At 61.6% G+C, this 22,379-nt stretch overlaps 1 protein-coding gene across 2 annotated transcripts in view; it reads left to right on the top strand.

Annotated features, from left to right (window-relative positions):
* Nucleotides 1-22,379, top strand: part of ADARB2 (adenosine deaminase, RNA specific B2 (inactive)) — a 455,053-nt gene that overhangs the window by 344,230 nt on the left and 88,444 nt on the right. For both annotated transcript variants that reach the window (XM_021065069.1, XM_021065068.1), the window contains exons 4-5: nt 10,628-10,714; nt 14,923-15,797. In XM_021065069.1, the coding sequence (XP_020920728.1) occupies nt 10,628-10,714; nt 14,923-15,797 (962 nt within the window). The remainder of the gene's footprint in view (nt 1-10,627; nt 10,715-14,922; nt 15,798-22,379) is intronic.

The following is a 22,379-nucleotide window of genomic DNA, read 5'->3' on the forward strand; positions in this document are numbered from 1 at the left end:
CCCTGGCCCCCAGGCCCCCTGAACTCGGCAGCATTCCCCCCACAGCTCATTGGCAAGTAGAAAACCGAGGCTGAAGCCCAGTTGCTGCCACCCCCCCCAATGCCCCCACCCCCGCCTGCAGGTGCCTGCCCTCCCGTGGCCCTGCCTGCAGGTGGGAGGGTGGCGGTGGGTTGATGGTCAGGGCTGGGGGCCTCTTGGGTGACACTCAGAGCCCTGGGAGGCCTGAGACCCCAGCAAGGAGTGCCACGAGCTCTGTCGTCAGGTGCTAACGGAGGTGTTTGATGTTACGGGTCGTGCGGGACAAGGCGCTCTTGGGACTCTCCAACCTCAGCTCTCGTCAGAGCCCCAACAGGAGACACTTCCAGTGAAGGAGCAACGATCCCAAGTCCCCTGACTGCTATGTGTGTCACCGAGGCTCTACCAGGCTCAGCCACAAACAGTTGTACTCTAGCACTGGTGGTTCTGGGTCTGACTCCAAAAACCAGGTAACAAACACTCGGGCAAATGAAAAACATCCATTTGCCACATCTTATTACCAAACCACGTGGGATGCAAAGTAAGACATGAACCACGAGCCTCCCGGTGAGGGAAGGCTTGCGCCTGGGCCACGCACCAGCCCACTGAGCAGGTGCATAACCGTGGGTGCGTCCCGCCCAGACAGGCTGCAGTCCCTCCAGGGACTTGGTCACCGCGTGTCCGCCGCGGGCCAGACCCTCGGATGGGGAAAACGCTCTTGACACAAAATTCAAGAGTTTTAGATCTAATTTCAGCAGGCCGAGCTAGGCTGTTCATGGACTCTAGCGGACAACACGCATGCTGCCACCTCACAGAAAGCCCACGCTCCAGCCGGCTGTGCGCTCAGGCGCTGCTCGCCGGGGGAGCCAGAGCCTCGCGTTTCACGAGGAAATGGCCTCTCGCTCTGAAGGCGCTGGGAACGGCCCCCCGGGAGCCCAGCCGTCCCCGGACCGCGTCCGGCCAGCCAGCCGCACGGGTCCCCGCCCAGGACACACTCCTCTTCCCGTTCAGTGTCGCCTCCGCAGCAGACACGGGCGCCCCTCCCGCGACATCGAGGGGGCGTGGCCATCTCGTTGCCCCGCCCCGTCGGGGGCTCCCTGATGGTCGAGGCTGGGAGGCCCTGTTTCTCTCTCTTTCTGGAAGCAGCCCTTACAGCCTTGTCACAGGACACGTGAGTCCTCCGCTCAGCCACCTCCCCGGTGTCCTCAGGGTGGCTGGAGAGGCTGGGGCACGTCCGCAATGACATCACGAAGCCCCCAACACGTGGACGTGGAAAGGACACCCCAGTCTGGGCGCAGTTATCCGCATGGCCCCAGCACGATGCCTGCGGGCCGCCCCCAAGCCGGGTGCATGTTTGTTCCAAGCTCAACCGGAGGCTGCAAGGCGGAGGCCCCAGCCGCAGGCGTTCAGCCGGGAGTTCAGCCGGGAAGGGGGCTGCAACATAGTGAAAACTAGGAGCAACCGTCCGTTTCCATCCCATCCGACCAGGCCTGCGGTCCCCTCAAACGGCCCGGTGTGCGCATCGCAGGGTCTCATCCTGGGCGCAGAAAGGGCTCCTGCGCCGCCACCGCGGAGCCTGCGTCCTAGTCGGGAGAGAGGAGCAGTTCACCCATGTCACACGTGGTGCCGAAGGCCCCGATAGAGGTTGTGCAGCAAATAAAGCAGGAACAGGCAGCTCCAGGCTGTCCTAGACTGTTCTGGACCTTCTAGACCCTGGGGCACAGTGAGGGCTCCGTAAGTCTTTGCTGAGGAAACAGAAAATGGAATAACTGACCGGCCCTTTCCAACCGGGGTCTGAGTGACCTGACCGACGGGGCCAGTATTTGCCACAAAGGGCGTCGTGCCCAGGGCATGGGGCGGGCAGGGGTCGAGGGTCTCCTCAACCCTGCGGGACCGTGGTTTGTCAGTGCCCGGGACCCCGTCCCACGGGATCTGCACAGCTTATAGCACATGTCCGCAGGGCAGGGCAGCCAGCCAGCCTCTGGAAGGGTGATTCCGCAGCTGCCACTGGGCCTGCGATGGCCTTAACAGCCATACGTAGCATTTCATTCGCTAGCCCCGCGCTCCGCTTAAGGAGAAATCATTAAGTGTGCAAATTCAGACACTGACACTGGGACCTGCTCTCTAAACAATTACTTACGTGATCAGTGTCCTATTTTTGGTTGGTAGAGTATCTGATCCTTGTGAGACATGAGCCAAATTTCCGGCGTCTTTGGGGAAGGCAGTGGTGTTGACAACGGGGCTACACTAAACAAAGCTGGCGGAGAGGACAGGGCACCAGGGGTGGGGTGGGGGTCGGTAAGAGCTGATTTCCAGGCTCCCACTGAGCTCGATTCATTACTTAAGTAATAAGAGCAGCGCCAGAGGACAGAGGAAAGTCCCCGGGTCAGGACAAGGCAACAGCTCTGCGCCGAAGGCCGAGAAAGGTGGGGGGCTGTGGCCTGGGCCCCCCAATCATCACATTAACAGCAGTCACCGCCAACGGCACCGCACCTGTGTCCTCAGCTCGCTGATCCTCACAGCAGCCCTGGCCCGGTGGTGACAGTGCCCTGCCTTTGAGGGAAGAGGACACGGTGACCGGAGGCGGTCAGGCCGCAACAGGACCTCACGGCTGGCGGGCAGACGGGAGGCCAGCAGGGGAGGCGAGCGCCGGGTCTGGACACGAGGGACTGAGTGAGGCACGGGTGGTCAGTACGGGGCAAATCAGAGGGCTGGGCCCAGCCTGGAAAGACCTGACAGCGGAGGTGGGACCACAGTGGGCTCCTACACGGGGCCTGAGGCACTGGCAGGACCACGAGCACCAGGGAGGGGACAGTCAGGGGACAGAGGTCACGCACTCTCTCCAGGTGGGACTCAAAATCCATCGCCTGCGTCCGAATTGACGCTGAGACAGGGCGGTGGGCGCAGGAAGCACTGTCCTGAAGGAGGAAAGGCGCTCCGTCCGCGCCCCCCAGTCCTCTTCGCCATCCTCGGTCCGGATGCAGCCGCGGTCCTGTGGCCCCGGGTGTGCCAGCAGCATCCCTCGATGAGCAGAGCCAGGGCAGGCTCTGAATAATCAGGAGGGTTTTCTGGGGAGGAGATGAGGTGTTGGGCTTCGAATCAGAGAGGAGTCGAGGCTGGAAGCCCTGCTGCCTTCAAGCCACCCGCGACGGCGCCTCCTTGGTCGGCAGGGTGACCTCTCTCTTCACCACCCAAACCCGGGCACCTCGTGAGCGAGCAAGGGCTCTGGGCAAATCCCCCAGGGCAGCAGGCCTCCCTGGGGGCCACGTGACTTGTGGGCACAGGCGGTGCCGTCCCCAGGCTCCCGTGGGCTGAGGGCCTGACACCAGGCGGCCAGGAGGAGACACTGTCCCCCCCACCCCCTCAGGTTCCAGACTGGACTCAGGGAGGCCCTGCTCAGCCCGGTCTGCTGACTCATTGCTCATCTCCACGGAATCACCCAGAATAACGTTTGACTGGACGTCTGGGCAACTAAGGCCAGGCAAGCCGACCCATAAAACGAACCTGGTGCCCTGGATCTGTGACTGGACCCATGACGCTGTCCACTCTGACCAGGAGCTCCCGCTCCAGACGGCCCACAGTGGACCCAACACTCGACGGCAACAAGGAAGCGGCAGGTGACAGGCTGGTCTGTGAGCCTCGACCAGCGTGCCGTTCCCACCTGAGCCGGATTCCTGCAGGTCACGCGCAGCACCTGGACAGCCTGGTGGACCTGGACCTCGCGGGCGGCGGTGGCAGAGGAGACCTTCTGGAAGAGCTTAGGCCTGCTCGCCCGCAGGCCTCGGGGTCTGGAAAGGCCTCAGACGGCGTCAAGCTGAGCTCTGCGTCTTGCGTCCCTCGCTGTCATGCCTGGAGTTGAAGGAGCGAGAGCTGCAGGCCCTGCGAGGTCCCTGCGCCTCGGCGATTCCAGCCCGAGGGCAGCATCAGCACCTTCGGAGGCAGGTTTTTCTTCAAATGCACTCCCCCCAAAGTCACCTCCCATGTCAGTCCCTTGTCAGCCACCGGCGTCTCTGCTTGCTCTTCACCTCGAGCCGTCTGGTGCGAGCTGCTGAGTTGTAGGCTTTTCCTCCGCGTCCCAAAAGAGTCCGCAGTAGCTGGAATGTGGTGAGCGCGTCAAGGCCAAGGCGCCTCCTGGTTCTGGAGGCCACTCCCGGCCCCGTCACAGCACCCCCAGGAGGCGGCCCGCACTGCGCCCTGACGTCGAGGGAAGGCTTCCCGGAGGAGGACAAGGCCCCGGAGACGCTGAGCCAGGCGGAGAGGGTGGGTTCCATAAGGGAACCTCTCGTGTTTCTCAGTGAGAGCCATGCTCCCGATTCCTGAGACCCGCCGTCGTCGTTTCACGCTGTTTTTCACGTTCTCCCCGCCCGGGAGCCTCCGTGTCTTTCTTTTAGGGGTCCGTCCTTTCGTCGGACCTGAGAAATTCAGGAACTGTGGCGAGGAAGGCAGGCATGGCTTGTCCCCAACGTCCTTCGAGCCATTGAAGGATGAAGAGGGTGCCTCCCTCCCGCTCATCCCCCAGCCGAGCACGAAGGGTCCTCCCCGACACCCAAGAGCCCCGGTTGGTGCAGAAGTTTCCACCCCCGGGGTACAAGCGCGGAACGGAGACTGGCGTTTCCATCTTTCTCCTTCAAGCCACGCTCAGCTCCCTGCCGTCTCCTCCCTCAGTGAGTCTCAGGCCGGCCTATAACCTTCCAGTCCGCTCTGCTCTGTGAACCCAGTCCAGCCCACCGAGCTCGACACCTCGGATCCGAGCCCAGGCCCATCCGGGGCCGGGAACGGGGGCGCCTGCTGTGTGTCCAGCCGGAGGCCGTAACTGGCCCTCGTGTCCCCTCTGTCCCAAACACTGGCCGTCCGTCCCCCGGGCATGGGTGAGGCTGGAACCCGGGTCTGGGCCTCAGACTCTCCTGGATGAGCGTTTCCTTCCCTCTCCCCTCCCCCACTCTCCCCCCTCACAATCCAGGCGTTTTCTGTCTGCTGCTCTCAGGTCCGCTGGGACCCCCAGTTCACGATCAAGGCTCCAGGCCCGGTGACCAGGACCACTCGGAGCCTTCCCACCGGCGCTTCCGCCAGGCACGGCCGTCCCTCCCTTAACACGGATAATCACAAACCCCCCCTTTCAGCAGAAGGATGCTTGGCTCTGCAGACCTCCTGGCTCCAAGGCCGTCTCTGCACCTAGCAAGTGCTAGACGTTCTTGGCTCCCGCAAGAGGCCCCCCCTCTTCCGGGGCCCGACAGGCCAGGTCTCGGCGTGGTTCCTTCTTAGCATCGGAGTGTGAAGTTATTGATTGGGTGCGGCTACTTGCGCTCAGTGGAGATCCGAGTGAACTATTAGTCTGCTCAGGCTGCGATGACAAAGCACCGCCGGCAGGGCTTAAAGCACAGCGCTTGATCTCTCAGGGCGCTGGAGGCTGGACGTCCGAGGCCCAGGTGGGGGCAGGACTGGCTCGTCTCGGCTGGTGCGGGTGCCGAGTCCCCAGCGTCCGTGTCCTCTTCTCCGTCCCCGGGGATCAGGACCGGTCCCAAAGACCGTGTTTCACTTCGTTTCCTCCGTAAAGGCCGCCGTCTCCAAATGCAGTCACCTCCTGAGGCCCTGGGGACCCGGACTCCAGGTGAACTCTGGGGAAGGACACAAGGAGCGAGGAACACACCGGCAGCTGGCTGCCCGTTCCAAGGCCCAGATCCTGGGTTTCTCCCACCGGGAGTTACCACAAGGAGCCCTCCGCCTCGTGAGAGCCAAACCTTGTGCTTCAAAGCCCAGGGCAGACCCCGAGCCATTTTTTGCGCAAACTCCCTTGTTCACGAACGGCCGCCCGCTTGAAAACGGTCCTTAAGATACATGTTCCTGAAAATCCGCGAGAAAACATCTTGGCCTTTCCTCCAAAACGTTACCCCTTCTCCTGCCTGCATGGAGGTTAATTATTTCCTTGCTTCCCAGGGTGGCCCACCTGTTCAAGCTCATTTGCGTTTGTGTTTGGCTAGAAGCTGCATCCATTAAAGACCTACCTGTGTTCCAGCAGAAGATGCTGTGGGAAGAAAGTGGGTCAGGCCCGAGGCCGGCCATCTGTCACAGTGCGTTTGGGCAAAAGGAGAATAAGAAGGGAGCGTGTGAAGAGGCTGGGTCTGTAGCCCAAAGGTACCGACTGTGCTCGGAGCCTCCAACCGCCGCCTCCTTTCTTGTTTCACAGCCGCCGCAGATGGGGCCGCGCGTGGCCCACACACACGGAAGACACAGCACAGAACGCTCTCAGTGGTTGAAGTAGGGCAGGACTGAAGGCCTCCACTGATCTCGTTTTTCAAAAATAACCTAGACCATGAGCTATTTTGTGCTTTTTCAGGAGGCAGCGTCTAAGATCAAATCCTTGGGTATTTTAGCAGTCACGGTTGTTCTTCAAAGTTCCAGCAAACATGTTATTTCTCAAAGAAGAATTTTCTGGGAAACTGACATGGGCTCGTGCCCCACAGAGGTTTTTTTAATTTTCATCTTACTTGGTACAAATTGTTTCATAAATTGTTGATTAAACAAAACAGTCTGTGAGAGCACACATGGCTTTCAAAAAAGCAGGCTCCAAAAATTTATCCTGTTCATGGCTCCCAAGTCCCCGTCTCAGGAGCGCTGAGTGTCCGCGGCTCCAGGGCATGTGGCTGGGCCTGGTGCTGGCAGTCCCGACGTCACACTTCCACCCTGTGGCCCCACGCCACGCACTCTGGGTCTTTCTCCCTCTGTCTCACGGACAGCCCTCTGGCTTGATGGGAGGATGCACACGTGTGTGTCACACACCTCGTGCCCACGGAGGACATTCCGTCCTGCCGGAAAGACCCCGCGCCCCTTCCCAGCCCATCGGCACCCGCCCTGGCACAGGGCCAGCTGTCTCTCTTTTGTCTCTTGTGGGATGGTGGAGCACGTTCTCTTGATGTCTCAATTTTTTGTTCTGCACACAGTTCTAGAGATTCTTCCACCTCATGCTGCATTTTAATCTTTCCATCGCTGTTACTGTGGAGAGTGTGCAGTGTATAAATTTAGGACAATTCGGCGCCTGGGCCTGCCCTCCCAGGAACCCCTTTCAGGGAAGTTCTTCAGGACTCCTTGGTTACAGGACTTCCTTCCATCACCCTGGACGGCTTGGCGATTTTTGTTGAAAATCGGTGGATGGCACGGGCGTAATTCTACTTCTGAACCTCAATCTTGTTCCGTTTATCTGTCTTCGTGCCATTACCAAGCTGCATCTGTTCTTCCTTATCGACATTCTCAACCGGTGTGCTCTCGTCCGTCTCCAGGAAAGGGCTCCCCCCCAGAAGCTTCCCCACTGCTCCGAAATGTACACCACCCCTCCAGCGTGGGCCAGGGCCACTTACTTTGCAGTTACAAGGTTTATAGCTCAAACGCCCGGGTCCACCCAGATAATCCACGAACAGCACAAGGCCGTGAGCGCCATTCACGCGATGCTGACCAGAGCCTCCCGAAAGCGGCTCCTGCCTGGGTGGCCTGGGTGCTGTCCTCATGCAGGCCCTGCCCAGCCGAGCCCAGCCCCTCCCCACGCCCCCCCTTTCCCTGGAGAAACACGCTGTCCTCCCGCAAGGCTCCCCAGCCAGAGGGAGGGTGTCCCAACTGCAGCTTCGCTCAGCGCACCCAGAATGTCCCAAGTGAGACCAACAAAAGCAGGGCCCCGTTCTCCATCAGGGCTGCAACCTCACGCGTCCAGACTTTCAGCGGTGACACAGCAAACACGAAGATCAGAGCCAGGGCACCGCGCCCGCCTGGACCAGTCGAGGGAGAGGCCGGCCTGATGGACACGGATCAAGGGAACAGCAAGTCATTCCTCTCGCTCGCTCTCTAAACAGAACGGGTCACTCCTCACCCCGTGTCTAATGGCCTGCCAAGACCCAGGCCGCCCCCTTGGGATCCTATGAGTCCCCGGTGGTGAACGCTTCTCGCTCATGAGCGATGCCCTCGAGAGATTGGTGGGCCTTTCCGGTGGGCTGACCTGGCGACAGCTCGGGTGCACAGGTCCTGCCCAGGTTGTATCCACCGGTCCCTGGAATCTGAAACCCCCACACCCGACAAGTGGTGGGGCCTAAAAGGGGCAGAGTGACCAGAAAAGCTGCAGGAGGTCCAGTAACTTTTGAATCGTCTTTATTTTTCAAATCGTCGTCAGGCATACACAGCGTACACCTCGCCATCACCACCACTTCTAAGCACACAGTCCTGCGACACCACGTGCGTTTATCTTGTGACGCAACCACCACCATGTCCGCCCCCAGAAGGGTCTCGTTTCTCAAACTGAAACTCTGTCTTCACTCAACAGCCCTCCCCACCCCTCCCGGGCGCCTCCCCGTTAATTCTCACTCCCTCCCTGCCTCTGGGCCGGCGTCCGACTCTCCTGACCCTCTGCGGCCGGCCGGCTCGTTTAGCCTCATGTGACGGAGCCGGGGTCAGCATCCCGCCCTCTTGAGGGTGAATCGGTGGCCTGTGAGGACACGCCTCGGACGGCCGCCTCCTCCTGTGAACAGTGCTGCTGTCACCACGCGTCCCACAGGCCTCCCGCTTGACTCTCGGTTCGTCTGGGCGTCCACCCTGCGTGGACCTGCCCCCGACGTTCCCGCCAGCAGAGCGCGAGGGTTCCCGTCCCTCCCTGTCCTCCCACACGTTGTCACCTTCCAGGCCCTTTCACCGCAGCTGCTCCGAGGGTGTGGGATGACAGCTCACAGAGCCCCGTTCACATCCCCGAGGACTGGTGGGGCTGGGCGTCTTTTCTCGTGCTCATGGGCGACTGGTTGACCGCCTTTGTAGAAATGCTCATTCCATCCTTTGCCTTAAATTGGGATTTCAGATGAACGATGGATATTTTTAGTGTGTGTCTGCACAGCATGAGAGAGAGGTGTATGCACAGAAAGGTGTGCGTTGTGTATCTGAGACTGAGTTCTAAGCAAGGTGTCTTGAAGGCAAGAACATTGAGCAATCAAAAACAACCTTTAAATATTTCACGATTTGGCTGAGGTGAGCTCTGAAATGGTCTAGCGTGCTTTTGCGGGTGTCTGGCTGGTGGCCCCGCTCTATTAGAAAACTAATTTCATTTTGAGACGCTCCGGAGTCTGAATCACGGGAGCTCCCCCTCTTCGCGGAACACTACTGGGCTCCCGTAATGAAATTATAACTCGAGCAAGAGATTTCATTCTCTTGCAGTAAATTAGCTCGGCCGTGAGGTTCGGGGAGCCGGCCCCTCCCTGGCTTATTCCTGTCGGTGGGCAGAGGAGGGGGAGCGGGCCTCCGGTAGTTGAGTTATTTACTGTTCTCTGAGTGAACGTTATACGGTGCCCGTCCCTCCTGGAAACAGCAGCTGGTGACAGGCTCCGGAATGGATTTCAGTGCGAAGCCTCCCGGCCTCCGGAAAGCTGGCTGAAGAGGAAACGGGCTCAGAACTGAAAGCCAGAGAGCCCGACTCCGGCCTGGTCTGGACGCGGGGGGCTACCTGCGTGATAACCCACCGGTCAGGTCCCCACGAGACAGCACTCTGAGCGCTGGGCCGGGGCGGTCCCTCCCCACGACAGAAACAGGCGACAGGCAGCTGGGTGAGAACAGGGCCCGCAAGAAGCCTGCCCGCAGCGCAGGGGCTCTCAGGCGCCGGAAAGAGCCGGACCGGGACGGACCGCTGCCCGCAGGAGGCCGGGCAGGGCAGGGGCGGCCGCGTGACCCGCCCGGGGCCGTGGTCACCTTCCACCTGGGTGCTTCCAATGACGTCAGCGAGATGTGTGCAGACGGCAGGATGGGTGCAGCTGGTGGGCCCAGGGTCTGGGCGGAGGGGGCTCTGGCGGGGGGGAGGCGGCGCCCCTCTGCTCCGACGAGGCCCTGCGGGCGAATTTCCCGCCAGTGCAGCGGCAGAAGCTCTGAAGCAAGGAGCTTCCTTTTGATCCCTGCGTTAGTGGCTCTTTCATTTCTCCTGGTTGCCATCGACCCACAGTGCCCCAGTCTCTGCTTAAGAGGGAAGCAGCCCAGCCCGCTGGTCCCAAACCCGTTGCCGCCAGGCCTGTGTGCCCACACCGCGCTGCCGCGGGGGTGCAGGCAGAGGGGTCCCTGGGCCCCACTGCTCCCACTACTGTCCCTGTGCCCGGGGGACATCCTCCGCCTGGTCCTTCTACTTCCCTCAAACACACACAAAGTACATTTTACAGTTCTGATAGGTCCTTTAAAAAACACACACATTCAAACCCACAAAGCAGGCTCTGCACTAATGGGGGGAGTCTCGGCGCTGTTTGCAGGCTCTCCTTTGGTGGAGGAAGCGCGTTTGCTTGAGCGGTGACCTCGGCGGGCAGAGGAAAGGTGCTCGCCCTGCAGGCGGCTGTTTCAAGTTCTGAGGGACGTGGACCAAGAGGAGGGGAGATGCCAAAAATAAGAAAAGAAAGATGGAATCATAAAGTTTAAAATTGAATAGGGAGGGAATTTGATAAAATGCTGTCAGAAATTCCATAAAAGCCTGAACCGGAATGAAGTGGCTGAAACCAAAACGCCCTTCCGGCCTCCCTGGTCCAAACCCTCAGCAGCAGGCACACGGGAAAGCGCTGGGTTTTTCCGAAACGCGATGTCAGAAGTGCATTTCCTGTTCCTCTTTCCTTTGCAGACAAGGTGAGCCTGCTGTCAGCCTTCATCGCTCCCTTCAAGCACGTGAGCCCCGGGGCCGCCCACGCGGAGGACGAAGACAATCTCAGTAAGCAGGGCCCTCCCTCCCCAGAGCGAGGGGTCCCCGCCCCACCTGGGGGGACCCCACAGACTGAGACCCTCCCCCCAGAATCCCCTCCCCCCGGAATCCCCCTCAATACCCGGAATCCCGTCCCCCCGCCACCCCCGCCGTAGGGGGCCGGCATTGGCAGTGACCTGATTGAGACCTCCAGGGATTGTAAGAAAACACAGTTCTCTGAGCCCATCCCTCCTCTCTTCCCTTTGTTTCTCCCTCCAAACCAGAAAGGGAAGAAAAGAGTAGAAACAGAAACAGAAAAACGAGTCTCTTTGGACACAGTCTGTCCACCCCTTTAACAAGGAAGGAGCTGGGCGGGCGCGTGCCTGTGGCACCCAGGCTCTGGCAGGTGACTCTGGAGAGACACCAAGCTGCGGGGTGGGGACGGATAAGCTGGTCGGGGGTGGTCGGACGGGGTCCCCGCCCCCGCACGGCTGAGAGCACGGAAGTGCCCCCAGAGCAGACGCGGGCTTGCGGGTGGGAGACAGGGGTGGGCGTGTGCCCCCTCGCCCGTGACCGTCCCGGACCGCAAGACCACCTCCTGCCTCTCGCTGTTACCTGGCAGATGGTCCCCTTTCCAGCAGGGTTAAGGATGTTCTTGTGGGGGGCGGGCTGTTGCTGGTCCCCAGTGTGGGCCGGGCTTCCTGCTCTGGGGCCCAGCCTTGGAAGCTTCCCAGGACTGAGCACAGGCAGCCACGTCTTCTGCTGCCCTTCGAGTCACGGCGCTTTGCAGGCGCTGTTTCTCACCCGCTGAAGGCTGGGGCAGCCCTGCAGGGGGGTCTCTCGGCGCCGTCTTCCAAAAGCGTTGTTTTTAACTAAGGTGTGGACGTGGCTTTTTAGAGGTAGCACTGTTGCTCACTTAGACTGCAGCTGCAGGTAGGCAGAACCTGTGAGCCGAGGATGAAGGCTCGGTTTGGTCTCCCGGCAAACCAAAATTCCAGTCACCTGCTTCACTGCAGAGGCTTGGACTGAACCCCAGTGTCGCCGAGGTGTGCCTGTGTGTGTGCACACGCCTGCACACACATATAGATGCACGCGCGCACACATCTGTAAACACACATGTGCCCTGAGCTGACCAAAGGAGCGGACAAAGCCATTTGCAAAGCACGTGGAATAAAGACCTTGGGAAGAAAACCGCGCGCTGTTCCCCCCTTTCCTGCCTGAGCCGCCGGGACCCTGGCTGAGTCTGCTCTCCCGGTGGGAGGTCTCGCTCCCCTTCCCTTCCGACCGAGCGCACAGCAGCCCGAGGGCCGCCGCTGGCGAGGATTCGAACAGCCCAGCTGAGGGTGGGACCACCTCTTGGACCCCAAGCTCCAGCCCCGAGCCTGGGCCGTGAGTCGGTCACCGGGAGCCTGGGCCCGGGGGTGGCGTCAGGTCAGAATCAGGTGGGCTTTGCGCGGGGGTGGTTCCGGCAAGGACCTGGAAAACCCGAAGAGCTGGAGCAGGTCGGCTGACGGGAGGCGTCCAGGCGCTTCTCCTGGTTCGGCTCCGGGCTGCGAGGCAGAGACTCAGAGTCGAGGACGACGTCTGTTTGTGCCACTGAAGATGCCGCAGGAGCTGGGAAATCTTGTTTGCTGTCAGTGGATTAGTCACCCCCTTTGTAACATGTGCTGTTTGTTAATTGAAAACCCTGCTTTCGTACAGCGTTTGAAGATAAGCCTCCAGATTAATGCACTTGTCTTACGACGTCTTAGAAGTGTCGCCAGTGCAGGGATGTCACCTGGTAGCCTGTGTGTGGCATGTGTGATGTGTGTAGCATGTATGGTGTGTGTGTGATGTGTTCAATGTATTGTGTAGTGTATGTAGTGTGTGTGTGTGTGTGAAGTATGTGGTGTGTGTACATGTGGGTGTGTGTAATACATGCGTGATGTGTGCCTGTGTGGTGTTATGATGTGTGTGATAGGTGCATGACATTTGTCATTTGTGTGTGGTGTGCGATGTATACAGTTGTGTGGTGTGTGTCATGCATGTGGTGTGTCTGCTGCCTGTGGGATGGGTGTACTCTGTGTGTGTGATGTGTGTGCACACGCGCGTGCACACAGGCGGGGTGGCAGGAGTGGTGTGGATCCAGCAGAGTCGTGTTCTTTGCTCAGCGCTGGGAGGGCGTTGGGTTGGGTTGGGGATGAGGGCCCTGCCCCTCCCGTGCGGTGGCGTCAGCCTTGGGACCTCACGGCGGCCCCGCAGCCCTCGTGCCAGCCGCCCTCACTCTGTGCACCTGGAGCTTGAGCCCAGGGCAGAGCAGCGCTGGCTCAGGGGTTGGCTGGCAGCTCGGCCTGAGTGAGGACGGAGCCGGGAAGCCCCTGGAGGCGGGCAATCGGCAGGTGGTCTTCGCTGAGTCCACGGAAGATGCAGCTTCCTCGCTCCTCCTGCCAGGAGTTCTGCTGACTCCAAAAGCCATCCTCATTGGAACCCTAGAAGGGGCCATTCGCTGGCTCGGCTTGGCCCTGCCATGCCCACCTCCGACCCAAGGCTGTGAGGCCTGGGCATACAAGGAGGAGCCAAGATGCCAACCCTGCAGGACTGCAGCATCCACGCGTGCCCAGGGTTCTGGAGGCAGGAGGGCCACATGCTCCATCTGCCCTCTCTTTCCAGGATGGTGCAGGACAGTCAGGGAGGGGCCGTCCCTGTCTGCTGCCCAGCCCAACCCGAGAGCCTCCAGAGTCAGTCCACACAGCAGCACCAGGACCACGAGGCCAGTGCCATCCTGTGCCTGCAGCGCAGCCTTCCCCTAGGGACCCCCAGACTCTCCAGCACACAGCCCCCTCCCCAAGTGGACGTAGGGTCTGCCAGCTGGTTCTCTGCACCTCCCACCTGCAGCCTGGGTGCTCATCCCAGCAGCACCAGACCAGCGGGGCAGGGCCCCTGCTCGCCGACCAAGACCGTGCAGGCCCAGAGTCGGGGTGTCTCCCCAGGACCCAGCGTCCCCAGGAGCAGAGACTGCTTCCCCCTGCATCTGTGGCAGCGCCAAGTTTGGATCCTGGCGCGCCTCCGTAACAATCCATGTTTGCCTCGCGGACCAGAGGGAGAAGCGGGGGACATTCCCACTATTTTCAAAAGTCACCCCTGGTGACCCGGGCCGGCTCCTCTTGCGTTGGCAAGGCTGTGACAGAGAGACTCAGCATCCTCGTCCCCACAGAGCCAAGTCTGAAACGGACAAGAAAACCACCGCGCTTCTGGAAAATCACCTTTCCAGCCACAGCCAGGGTTCCTGGTGCCCCCGCATCTCCGCCCATTAACCCTCAGCGTGACCAGGGCAGCTGCTTTACCGCGGGCCCTCGGCCTCCTCCCCAGAAACCGGTGCCGAGACCCAGTGCACAGAGGGTCTTAGGAACACGTGAGCTGCAGGAGTGAAGAAGGTGTGACTGGGCACCCACTCGCCCTGCGCCCCGAGTTTCTCGGAGAAGCTGCGCATCCGGGCAGTGGGGACCCACGGCTGAGATCCTCTAAACGGCGCAGCTTGAGGGAGAAGGTGCTCCGAGAGGCCCAGAAGGTTCCGTCAGCATCACGTCCATCCGTCACACGTCCGCAAATGACAGACAATGGGGCTAAATTCGCTTTGCGTCACATCATCAGAAGACTCGAAACCGCACAGATTGCAGAGGAGACGCCCCCTGACCCGTGTCCACCTGTCCCCGGGGAGGGCGGGGTGCTGGCTCTGCCTCCCGTGGGCGGAGGACGTGCTCGGTGTCGCAGGAGCTTGTGGGTGGCACCGTCTGTGTGTTCCCGCTTTCACCCCCTGCTGCTGCCGGTGTCTTCAGTGTGCTGCCACACAAGCGGCTTTTAGCCCGTGCTGTTACCCTGCTGACATCCCCACGCCCGCGTGTGCAGCCAGTTCCCTGAGTGCAGGGCCGCCCAGCACCCCCGGCCCAGCACCCCCGGCCCTGCCCTTGGCACCGCGCACAGCTGGGGGGAGAGAGCCGCGGGTCTGTCATCTGGGTGCCCCCGGGGCCACCGGGAAGGGACACACCCTCGCCCAGTGCACCCCACGCCCAGTCGGTTCAGTCTGGGCGCTGCTGCAGAGGGCGAGACCCTCCTCGGGTGGGTGGGCCTGAGGACCAGGGAGCTGCATCTGTGGTCCCGTGGCCCTCCAGGGCCTGGCACAGGGGCAGCCAGCGTGCGCAGAAGCCTGTGGTCAGCGCTCGGCCCAAGCCGCAGGTCACACTGTCTGTTCTCACCTCCAGGTACCAGCAGCGCAGACGTGAAGGAAAACCGCAACGTCAGCAACCTGGAGGCCAGGCCGCTGCCTGCGGGCGACCGGGCCAGGGGCGGCGGCGCCGGCCTGAAGCGGAAGAGGCCCCTGGAGGAGGGCGCCGGCGGCCGCCTCTGCCAGCTGCAGCTCGTGCTGAGGAAGCTGTCGTGGTCCGTGGCGCCCAAGAACGCGCTGGTGCAGCTGCACGAGCTGCGGCCGGGCCTGCAGTACCGCACGGTGTCCCAGACCGGCCCGGTGCATGCGCCCGTCTTCGCCGTGGCCGTGGACGTGAACGGGCTCACCTTCGAGGGCACCGGGCCCACCAAGAAGAAGGCCAAGATGCGGGCGGCCGAGCTGGCCCTCCGGTCCTTCGTGCAGTTCCCCAACGCCTGCCAGGCCCACCTGGCCCTGGGTGGCAGCGGCGGCCCGGCCCCCGACTTCACCTCCGACCAGGCCGACTTCCCCGACACGCTGTTCCAGCAGTTCGAGCCGGGGGCGCCCAGTGACGGCTTCCCAGGCCGCTGCCCCGCCGGCCCCGAGCGCCTGTCCGCGGCCTGCCGGCGGGGACGGCTGCTGTGCGGGGCGCTGGACCTGGTGGGCCCAGCGGCCGCGGGCGACAGGAACCCAGTGGTGCTGCTGAACGAGCTTCGCTCGGGGCTGCGCTACGTGTGCCTCTCGGAGCCCGAGAAGCAGCGTCCCAAGAGCTTCGTCATGGCCGTGAGCGTGGATGGGAGGACGTTCGAAGGCTCGGGACGGAGCAAGAAGCTGGCCAAGGGCCAGGCCGCGCAGGCCGCCCTCCAGGCCCTCTTCGACATCCGGCTGCCCAGCCAGGTCCCCAGCAGGAGTAGAAGCCACCTCTTGCCCCAGGTGAGGACGCTCAGGGTGCGGGGAGCCGGGCGGAGGGGAGCGCGGGCCCCTGAGGCTGCGCCCAGACCCGCCCAGGCTTGAGAACGAAAGGGTGGTGCCGACCGAGCAGAGGTGACCGGGAGCCAGGGATGGGATTCCCGTGGTGACGGGGACGCTGGCGGCACAGGGACAGGGCGGGCGGGGGCAGAGAGTTCTGCGTGGCCGGGACAGGGAGCCTGTGCTGGAAGCACGTGTCAGGTGGTGGTTTGGGCTGAGTTTCTGGCTGGGGAGGCTGGAGGGAGCCCGGGAACTGGCCGTCGTTCACGTTGGTGGTTCTGGCCGCGCGGCTGCTGCTGAGCAAGGGCCAGGCAGAGGCCTCAGGAAGGAGAGCCAGGCTGGGCCCCGCCTCACAGCTGCTCCTGGCCCCCGCCCCGCACAGTCACGCGCTCGCTCGCTTCTCGAGGCGCCGCCGCCCTCCCTTGGGAAGTACCTGTGCGCTTGCATCGGAAGCGTTCTTACACCACTTTGCAGCCGGTCCTTCCTCTCTCGTAGCTGCTTATTCATGCAAATCGTCTTTGTTGTGAGAATCACTGGAGGGCAGCGCCAATGGATTAGATGCAGGAGCTCTAGTCACTTTTGCACCAGTGGAGGAGGCACACCTGGAGCCCAGTGCGGGGTCTGTAGTCAGAACAGGCACTTGTGAGTTATCGCTCAGATCACAGCATCTTTGCCTCACAGCCCCGCGAGCAGCATCTGCTGTTGGCCTCAGGAGGTCACATACCCACCAGAGAAACTAGGGTGCCATCCAGGCTCGGGCACCTTGAGGGGTTCTGGACAGCAAACCAAACAGATGCGCTCAGACAGAACCCTTCCGTCAAGTCACAACTGGGAGCAAGCATCCATCCGTCGACCCATTATCCACCTGTCCATCAGTCATCCGTCCGTCCATCTGTCCATCCTCTTGTCCATCCATCCATCTGTGCATTATCCGTCCCTCATCCATCCACCCACCCACCCATCCATCTGTCCATCTATCTGTCCATCATCCAGCCATCCATCTGTCCAACAAATGTTCGTCTGACTCTGGCGAGTGCAGCGCACGCATGGGCGTGGTGGCCGTCAGTCTGCTCCCCACAGCTCAGCTGCGTGAGGGACAGAGACCATCGAACAGGGAACCCCAAGAGGAGGCAGACGTTTCTTCCTCTACCTCTGCCCCCAATTTCTTCATTTATTTTTGAATATTTACTGAACATTCTAGGAGCAGGTTGGAGGGATTTAGCCCATAATCTCCATGTGTCTTGCCTTTCGACCTACCCTCCAATAATGCACAATCAAGGTAAAAATGGGTTTTTGCAAAGAAAGCCCGGCGTTGACAGGAGCCCTGGCCAGAAATGCTGCAGCCCCACTTCCCTTCCTGCCGCCTCCACGTCCTCTCGTCCTCTCCTCTTCCCGCCCTCACGGTGTCTCTACCCACCGAATGTAGCTCAAAGCTGCCACCAGCTCCCTTGCCACCCCCGCAAGGCTGCCCAGCGCCTGCATCCCCCACCGCCCTCTCCAGAAGGTCCCCTCCGCATGGGCTGTGGGCACCCCCTCCTCTTCTGCCCGACACCGTTTAGTGGGCCGCGGGCCTCCTCCGCCCCCCCGTGCCGCCAGCCCGGGTGAGAGTTGAAGGATGTCGGTGAGTCCAGGCCGTGATGGCTTTTCCTTTCATGCTGTCAGCCCGAGTTCTCACGGTGCAGGAACCAGGCGGCACCACTGCTTTGTAACAGTCATTTGACCCCCGAATGCAGCACATCAGTTAAAGCCGCAGCCACTAAATTAGTTTTCTCTGACAGCCCGCTAACACCCCGCGTGGATGATGGAGGGCGTGGAGCAGCGGGAGGGCTGCAGACCATGCATCACCCCCGGCACATCACACATCACACGAGGGCCGTCCTGAAGGCTCCCTCCCCGCCCCAGCTTCTGCCCTAGGCTGGGTGGGGCCGGGTGGGTAGGGGCGCAGACCAGGCACCGCCACGGCTTTATTAAATTCAAGTCCTACCTTGGACTGGATTCAGGGACTGAGCTTAAAAAAAAAAAATATCCAGGGATCCCTGTACATGCTGCCTGCTTTCCTCCCCGGCCCAGCGCTGACTCCACCGCATGCTTCCCGCTCATGCAGGTCCTGGTCCCCGAGACACCACCTTTGTCATCTAACGCGGTCCTTAGCACCTGTGCCGGGAGACACGCCAGGCGCCGCCAGCCCTGGCAGGGCCCCCAGAGCCGCCGTCCAACCTCCCAGAAAGGGCAGGTCCCCACCGTGGAGCCGAGGGCCCTTCCTGGGGCCACCGCGAAGGTGGCAGCAGCATCCCCTCCTGGCACAACAGAGCTTCTGGAAGCTCAGTGTCTAAGGGTCCCTGTCCAAAGTCCGAGTTCTGCCCCACAGGGTGTGGGGCAGGCCCGGGTCCAGGCCCCATCACGGCAGGAGAGAAGAACAGCTGGCATCTCTGGGCAGCACTTTGAACCAAAATCTGAGTCTCGTACAGATGACTCATCAGAACCACCTGAGAAGCTCCCTCTTAAAGCGGCGGAAAAATCAGTGAAAACATGCAAATGTGGTGGTCGGGCGGGAGAGTGTTTAAAACGCAGCTCTGGGCCGGGCTGCGAGGATCCTTGAGCCTGACAGGATCCTTGAGCCGAGTCCCATGCAGGTGCGTCAGAGGCCCCAGGTTATTCGGCCCCCGCTCAGAGCAGATCACGGCGGGGTGGTGGTGGGGGAACGCTCACCCTGTCGTTGGGACAACTGAGCGAGCTCTGCCTCAGGTAAGACCTGCAGGACCGCACCTCCAGGGACCACTGCCCTTGGTCCCCGATCTCACCACCACAGCCACGTGCCGCTCTCCGGCGGTAAAGACGGAGTAGCTTAGACTGGTCTCAGCCTCGATTCGGAAAGAGCAAGTCCTGAAGAATAACATTTTCAATAAAGGTTAAAATCGCAGGCCTCGGAGTTCTCATCGTGGCTCAGCAGAAACGAATCTGACTAGGATGCGTGAGACGCAGGTTCGATCCCTGGCCTCGCTCAGGGGGTTAAGGTTCCGGCATTGCCGTGAGCCGTGGTGTGGGTCACCACGGCAGCTCAGATCTGGCGTTGCTGTGGCTCTGGCGTAGGCCGGCAGCTACAGCTCCGATTCGACCCCTAGCCTGGGAACCTCCACATGCAGCAGGTGCGGCCCTAAAATGACACACACGCGAAAAGACCTCGATTTCTGTGGTATCTGATTTCCAGCTTCTCCTCGACCCAGGGGTCTTCTCAGAAGCAGGCCGTTTGTTCCTTGGGCTTCATGAGATCTGACTTCAGGCCTCTTAGCCAGAAGGACTGTGACTTGATTAGATGCTCACGACGCGGTGCAGCCCTGAGTGGCGGGCGCTCCGCAGACGCCGGCTGCTGAGGAGACTGCGGAGCCGGGGTCGGGGGTGAATCCTCGGCTTCCTCTGGGTTAATGAGAAACTTTGAAGCAACCAGGAGACCAGTCAGAATATAAATGCTCACAACCTGGGACAGCATCGTTTAAAAAAGGGTCAAGTCACCAAATCTGCATCTCCTGCTCTTCACTCCCCACCCCAGCGTGAAAAGAACCGAATTCCCATCGGCGTTAAATTCAGCCGGAAAGGCTGCGTGGACACAGGGGAGCCTCCGTGTGTGACGGAGCAGCAAGTGGGTGGCCTTGCGGTGGCGCAGGAAGGGCGCGCGGTGCCGCGCGGCGTGCTCGTCTGAGAGCCGCGGGTTTGTGGTCTGGTCCGTTTCTCTCTCGCCCTGGGGATGCTCCCGTCTGTGCGCGTGTTCGCTGTTCGTTTCCTGTCAGGCAGCAGCGGTACTATAGAGTGGCGAAGCTTTAGTCAAAGCGATGAGAACGTGTTCTCCCCGGGAGCGGAGCAGGCCGCTCGAAGGCGCTTTGCTGCCTTCGCGGGCGCCTCTGAGGAGCAGACGCCCCAGGCCCATCGGGCTGCCAGTCCGGGGCCCAGCGCCCTTGGCCTGCGCGTTCTCTGTCCCCCGGCCCGGCCGTCTGCGCGCCGCCGGGAGCAGAGAACCACGGGAACGGGGGACGTGGGGGGCGTGAGCGACGCTTTTAGAGTTTCAGCATCTCGCAGCAAATCAAATCTGGATCCGGTTCGTGGACTCTGCCCCCAGAACCAGCTGCAGAATCGGTCGTTCTCAGCAGCTGCCCCACGAATGACCGCCCTGTCCTTCCTGACACAGACCCCCGCTCACCTGTCTCCCTCAGTGGAGGCGGCACCCGCACGGCTGTACCTTGGGACTGGTCAGCGGGAGGGGTCCTCAGACTTGACCTGGGCTTAAATCACAACCGCAGGGTGTGGACATCGCACCTGCTCGGCCTTGAGATGCTCTCACGCTGCCGCGATGTTTGACGGAGGACACCCGAGAGCAGCGGCCCAGCCAGCTCTGCGCTGGCACGCGTCCCGCCCGGCCACTCCCGAACGACCTCAGGAGGACACCTGCAGCTTCACGGGGCCTGCAGGGAGAAAGGGACCTTTCTCGGTCCAGCTACTCCCTCGAAAGGGGCTGGTTTCTTTCAGCGAGACCTCCCTTGTGGCTGCTTTCCAACCGTCTCCCTGGGGTGGGGGGTGGGGGACTAAAGCAGCCCCCCCCCCTCATCCAGGGACCCGAGGGTACAGCCAGCCTCCACCTAGAACAGCGGTTCTAGCCACAAAGACCGAGCCGAAGGCCCGAGCCTCTGCGGAGAGACACACCTGGCCTCTGGGACACCCCTGAGCCCCGCGGGACAGCACCTGCTCCCCCATTCCCCCCCTCCACCTGGACGCACACCCGCCGCTTCTCCCCAAAGCCCCGGCCTCACGAATGCTGCTCTCCAGACTTGGTCTTTCCGAATCGAGGCTCCTCCATCCTCACCACCGGACAGCAGCGTGTGGCCTTGGCGGTGAGCCTGGGGGCCCAGGGCAGTGGTCCCTGGAGGCGCGGTCCTGCAGGTCCTACCGGACGGAGGCCGAGCTCACTCCGGGGTCCGGGGGGCGCGGTGAGTGTCTGGGAGGAAGTGGCGATTTCCACGGCCTCGGCCCCGGCGGAGAGGACGCCCATCAGGCGGAGATGCTCGGCTCCACCGCCACCACACCCGTGGTTGAAATTTCGCAGTGCGGGATTCTCCTAAGAGCACACCTCTGTCCTGGTCCACGCAGGCCGTTGGCCGCCTTCCTCAGCCCGGGCTGAGGGAGCACCGCTGGTTTCGCACAGTCCGAGGCTGGAAGTCCGGGCGCCGGCAGGTTCCCCGTCGGGTGGGGGCTCCTCCTGCTTCCACACGGCCTGTCCTCGCTGTGACCTCCCCTGGAGGCGGGGCGGGGGCTCGCTGGGGCCTCTTTTAAAAGGACACTGCCCCCCCCATGGGGACCCCAGCTCATGACCTCGTCCCCTCCCACAGGCCCCACCTCCTGCCACTGTCGTCTGGGGCTGAGGATCCCACACAGGAATTTCGAGGTGACTCTTTCGGTCCAGAGCAATCTCTCCATCACCAGCTTTCACCAGAAAGGAGCACAAGGGGTGTTTGTGTGCTGCCTTTAAGTGGGAACAAATCAGCTTTAAATAACCCGGCTGCCCCCCTCCGGCCTCTCTAGTCCCTGACCTGCCCCTGGCCGCCCCCCAGGAGCCAGCAGCGGGAAGCTGACGTGACGTGAGACCGTCTCTTCAGTGGGACCCTCCTCCCTCCCTTTCCTGCAGCCTGGAGTCAGAAGGCGGGGTGGGGGGGGTCGTTCCCCCCAGGGCACAGCGGAAACGAACCCGACTAGGAACCGTGAGGTTGAGGGGTTGAGGGTTCGACCCCTGGCCTCACTCAGAGGGTTAAGGATCTGGTGTTGCCGTGAGCTCTGGTGTAGGTTGCAGACGCGGCTCGATCCCGTGTTGCTGTGGCTGTGGTGCAGGCCGGCAGCTGCAGCTCTGATTCCCTGGCCTGGGAACCTCCACGTGCCTCGGGAGCAGCCCTAAAAAGACAAAAAAAGAAAGAGAAAGACAGCGGAGAGGAACGAAGCTGGCGGATGAAGCAGCAATCTGCTCGGTCAGTAAACAGAATCCCTCACATGGTCTCCGGCCCAGTTCCGACGTCCTTGGAGCCGGCCGGGTACCACGAGGGAAGAACGCATGGCGAGCAGGGCCAGCTTGGAGGCACACGTTTGTGTTTCGGTCCTGGGCGTGCGGGCGACCACTCACGTGAGAGGGTGAGCCTGCCTTTCTGTGAGGTGGGATGCTGATAAGGGGCAGCTAGGTGTAAACGAGGCACCTTGGCACAGGGTGAGCCTTCAGGACAGGTTAGGTGTTGACCATGTTCGCGAGTCAGCGGTAGAAACAGGGCACAGAGGACCAGGCACAGAGGACGCGTGGCATCCTTGGCAAATTCCACATTCCTGCTGGCTGAGGCCCGGCCGTTCCGCCTAAATCCCGGCCAAAACCAGGCTGAAAGATGCCTGAAGCATCACTTTGATCAAGGAGCCTGGGACGCGAATGCCCAGAGGAGCAGTTAGAGGGCAAAAGTGTCGCAGGAAATAATTGATGGCGGGAGAGTGACATTCAGCCCGGGGAGATGGTGCTGCAAGACAGGC

This window comes from Sus scrofa, chromosome 10 (assembly GCF_000003025.6).
Source record: "Sus scrofa isolate TJ Tabasco breed Duroc chromosome 10, Sscrofa11.1, whole genome shotgun sequence".
Lineage (NCBI taxonomy): Eukaryota > Metazoa > Chordata > Mammalia > Artiodactyla > Suidae > Sus > Sus scrofa.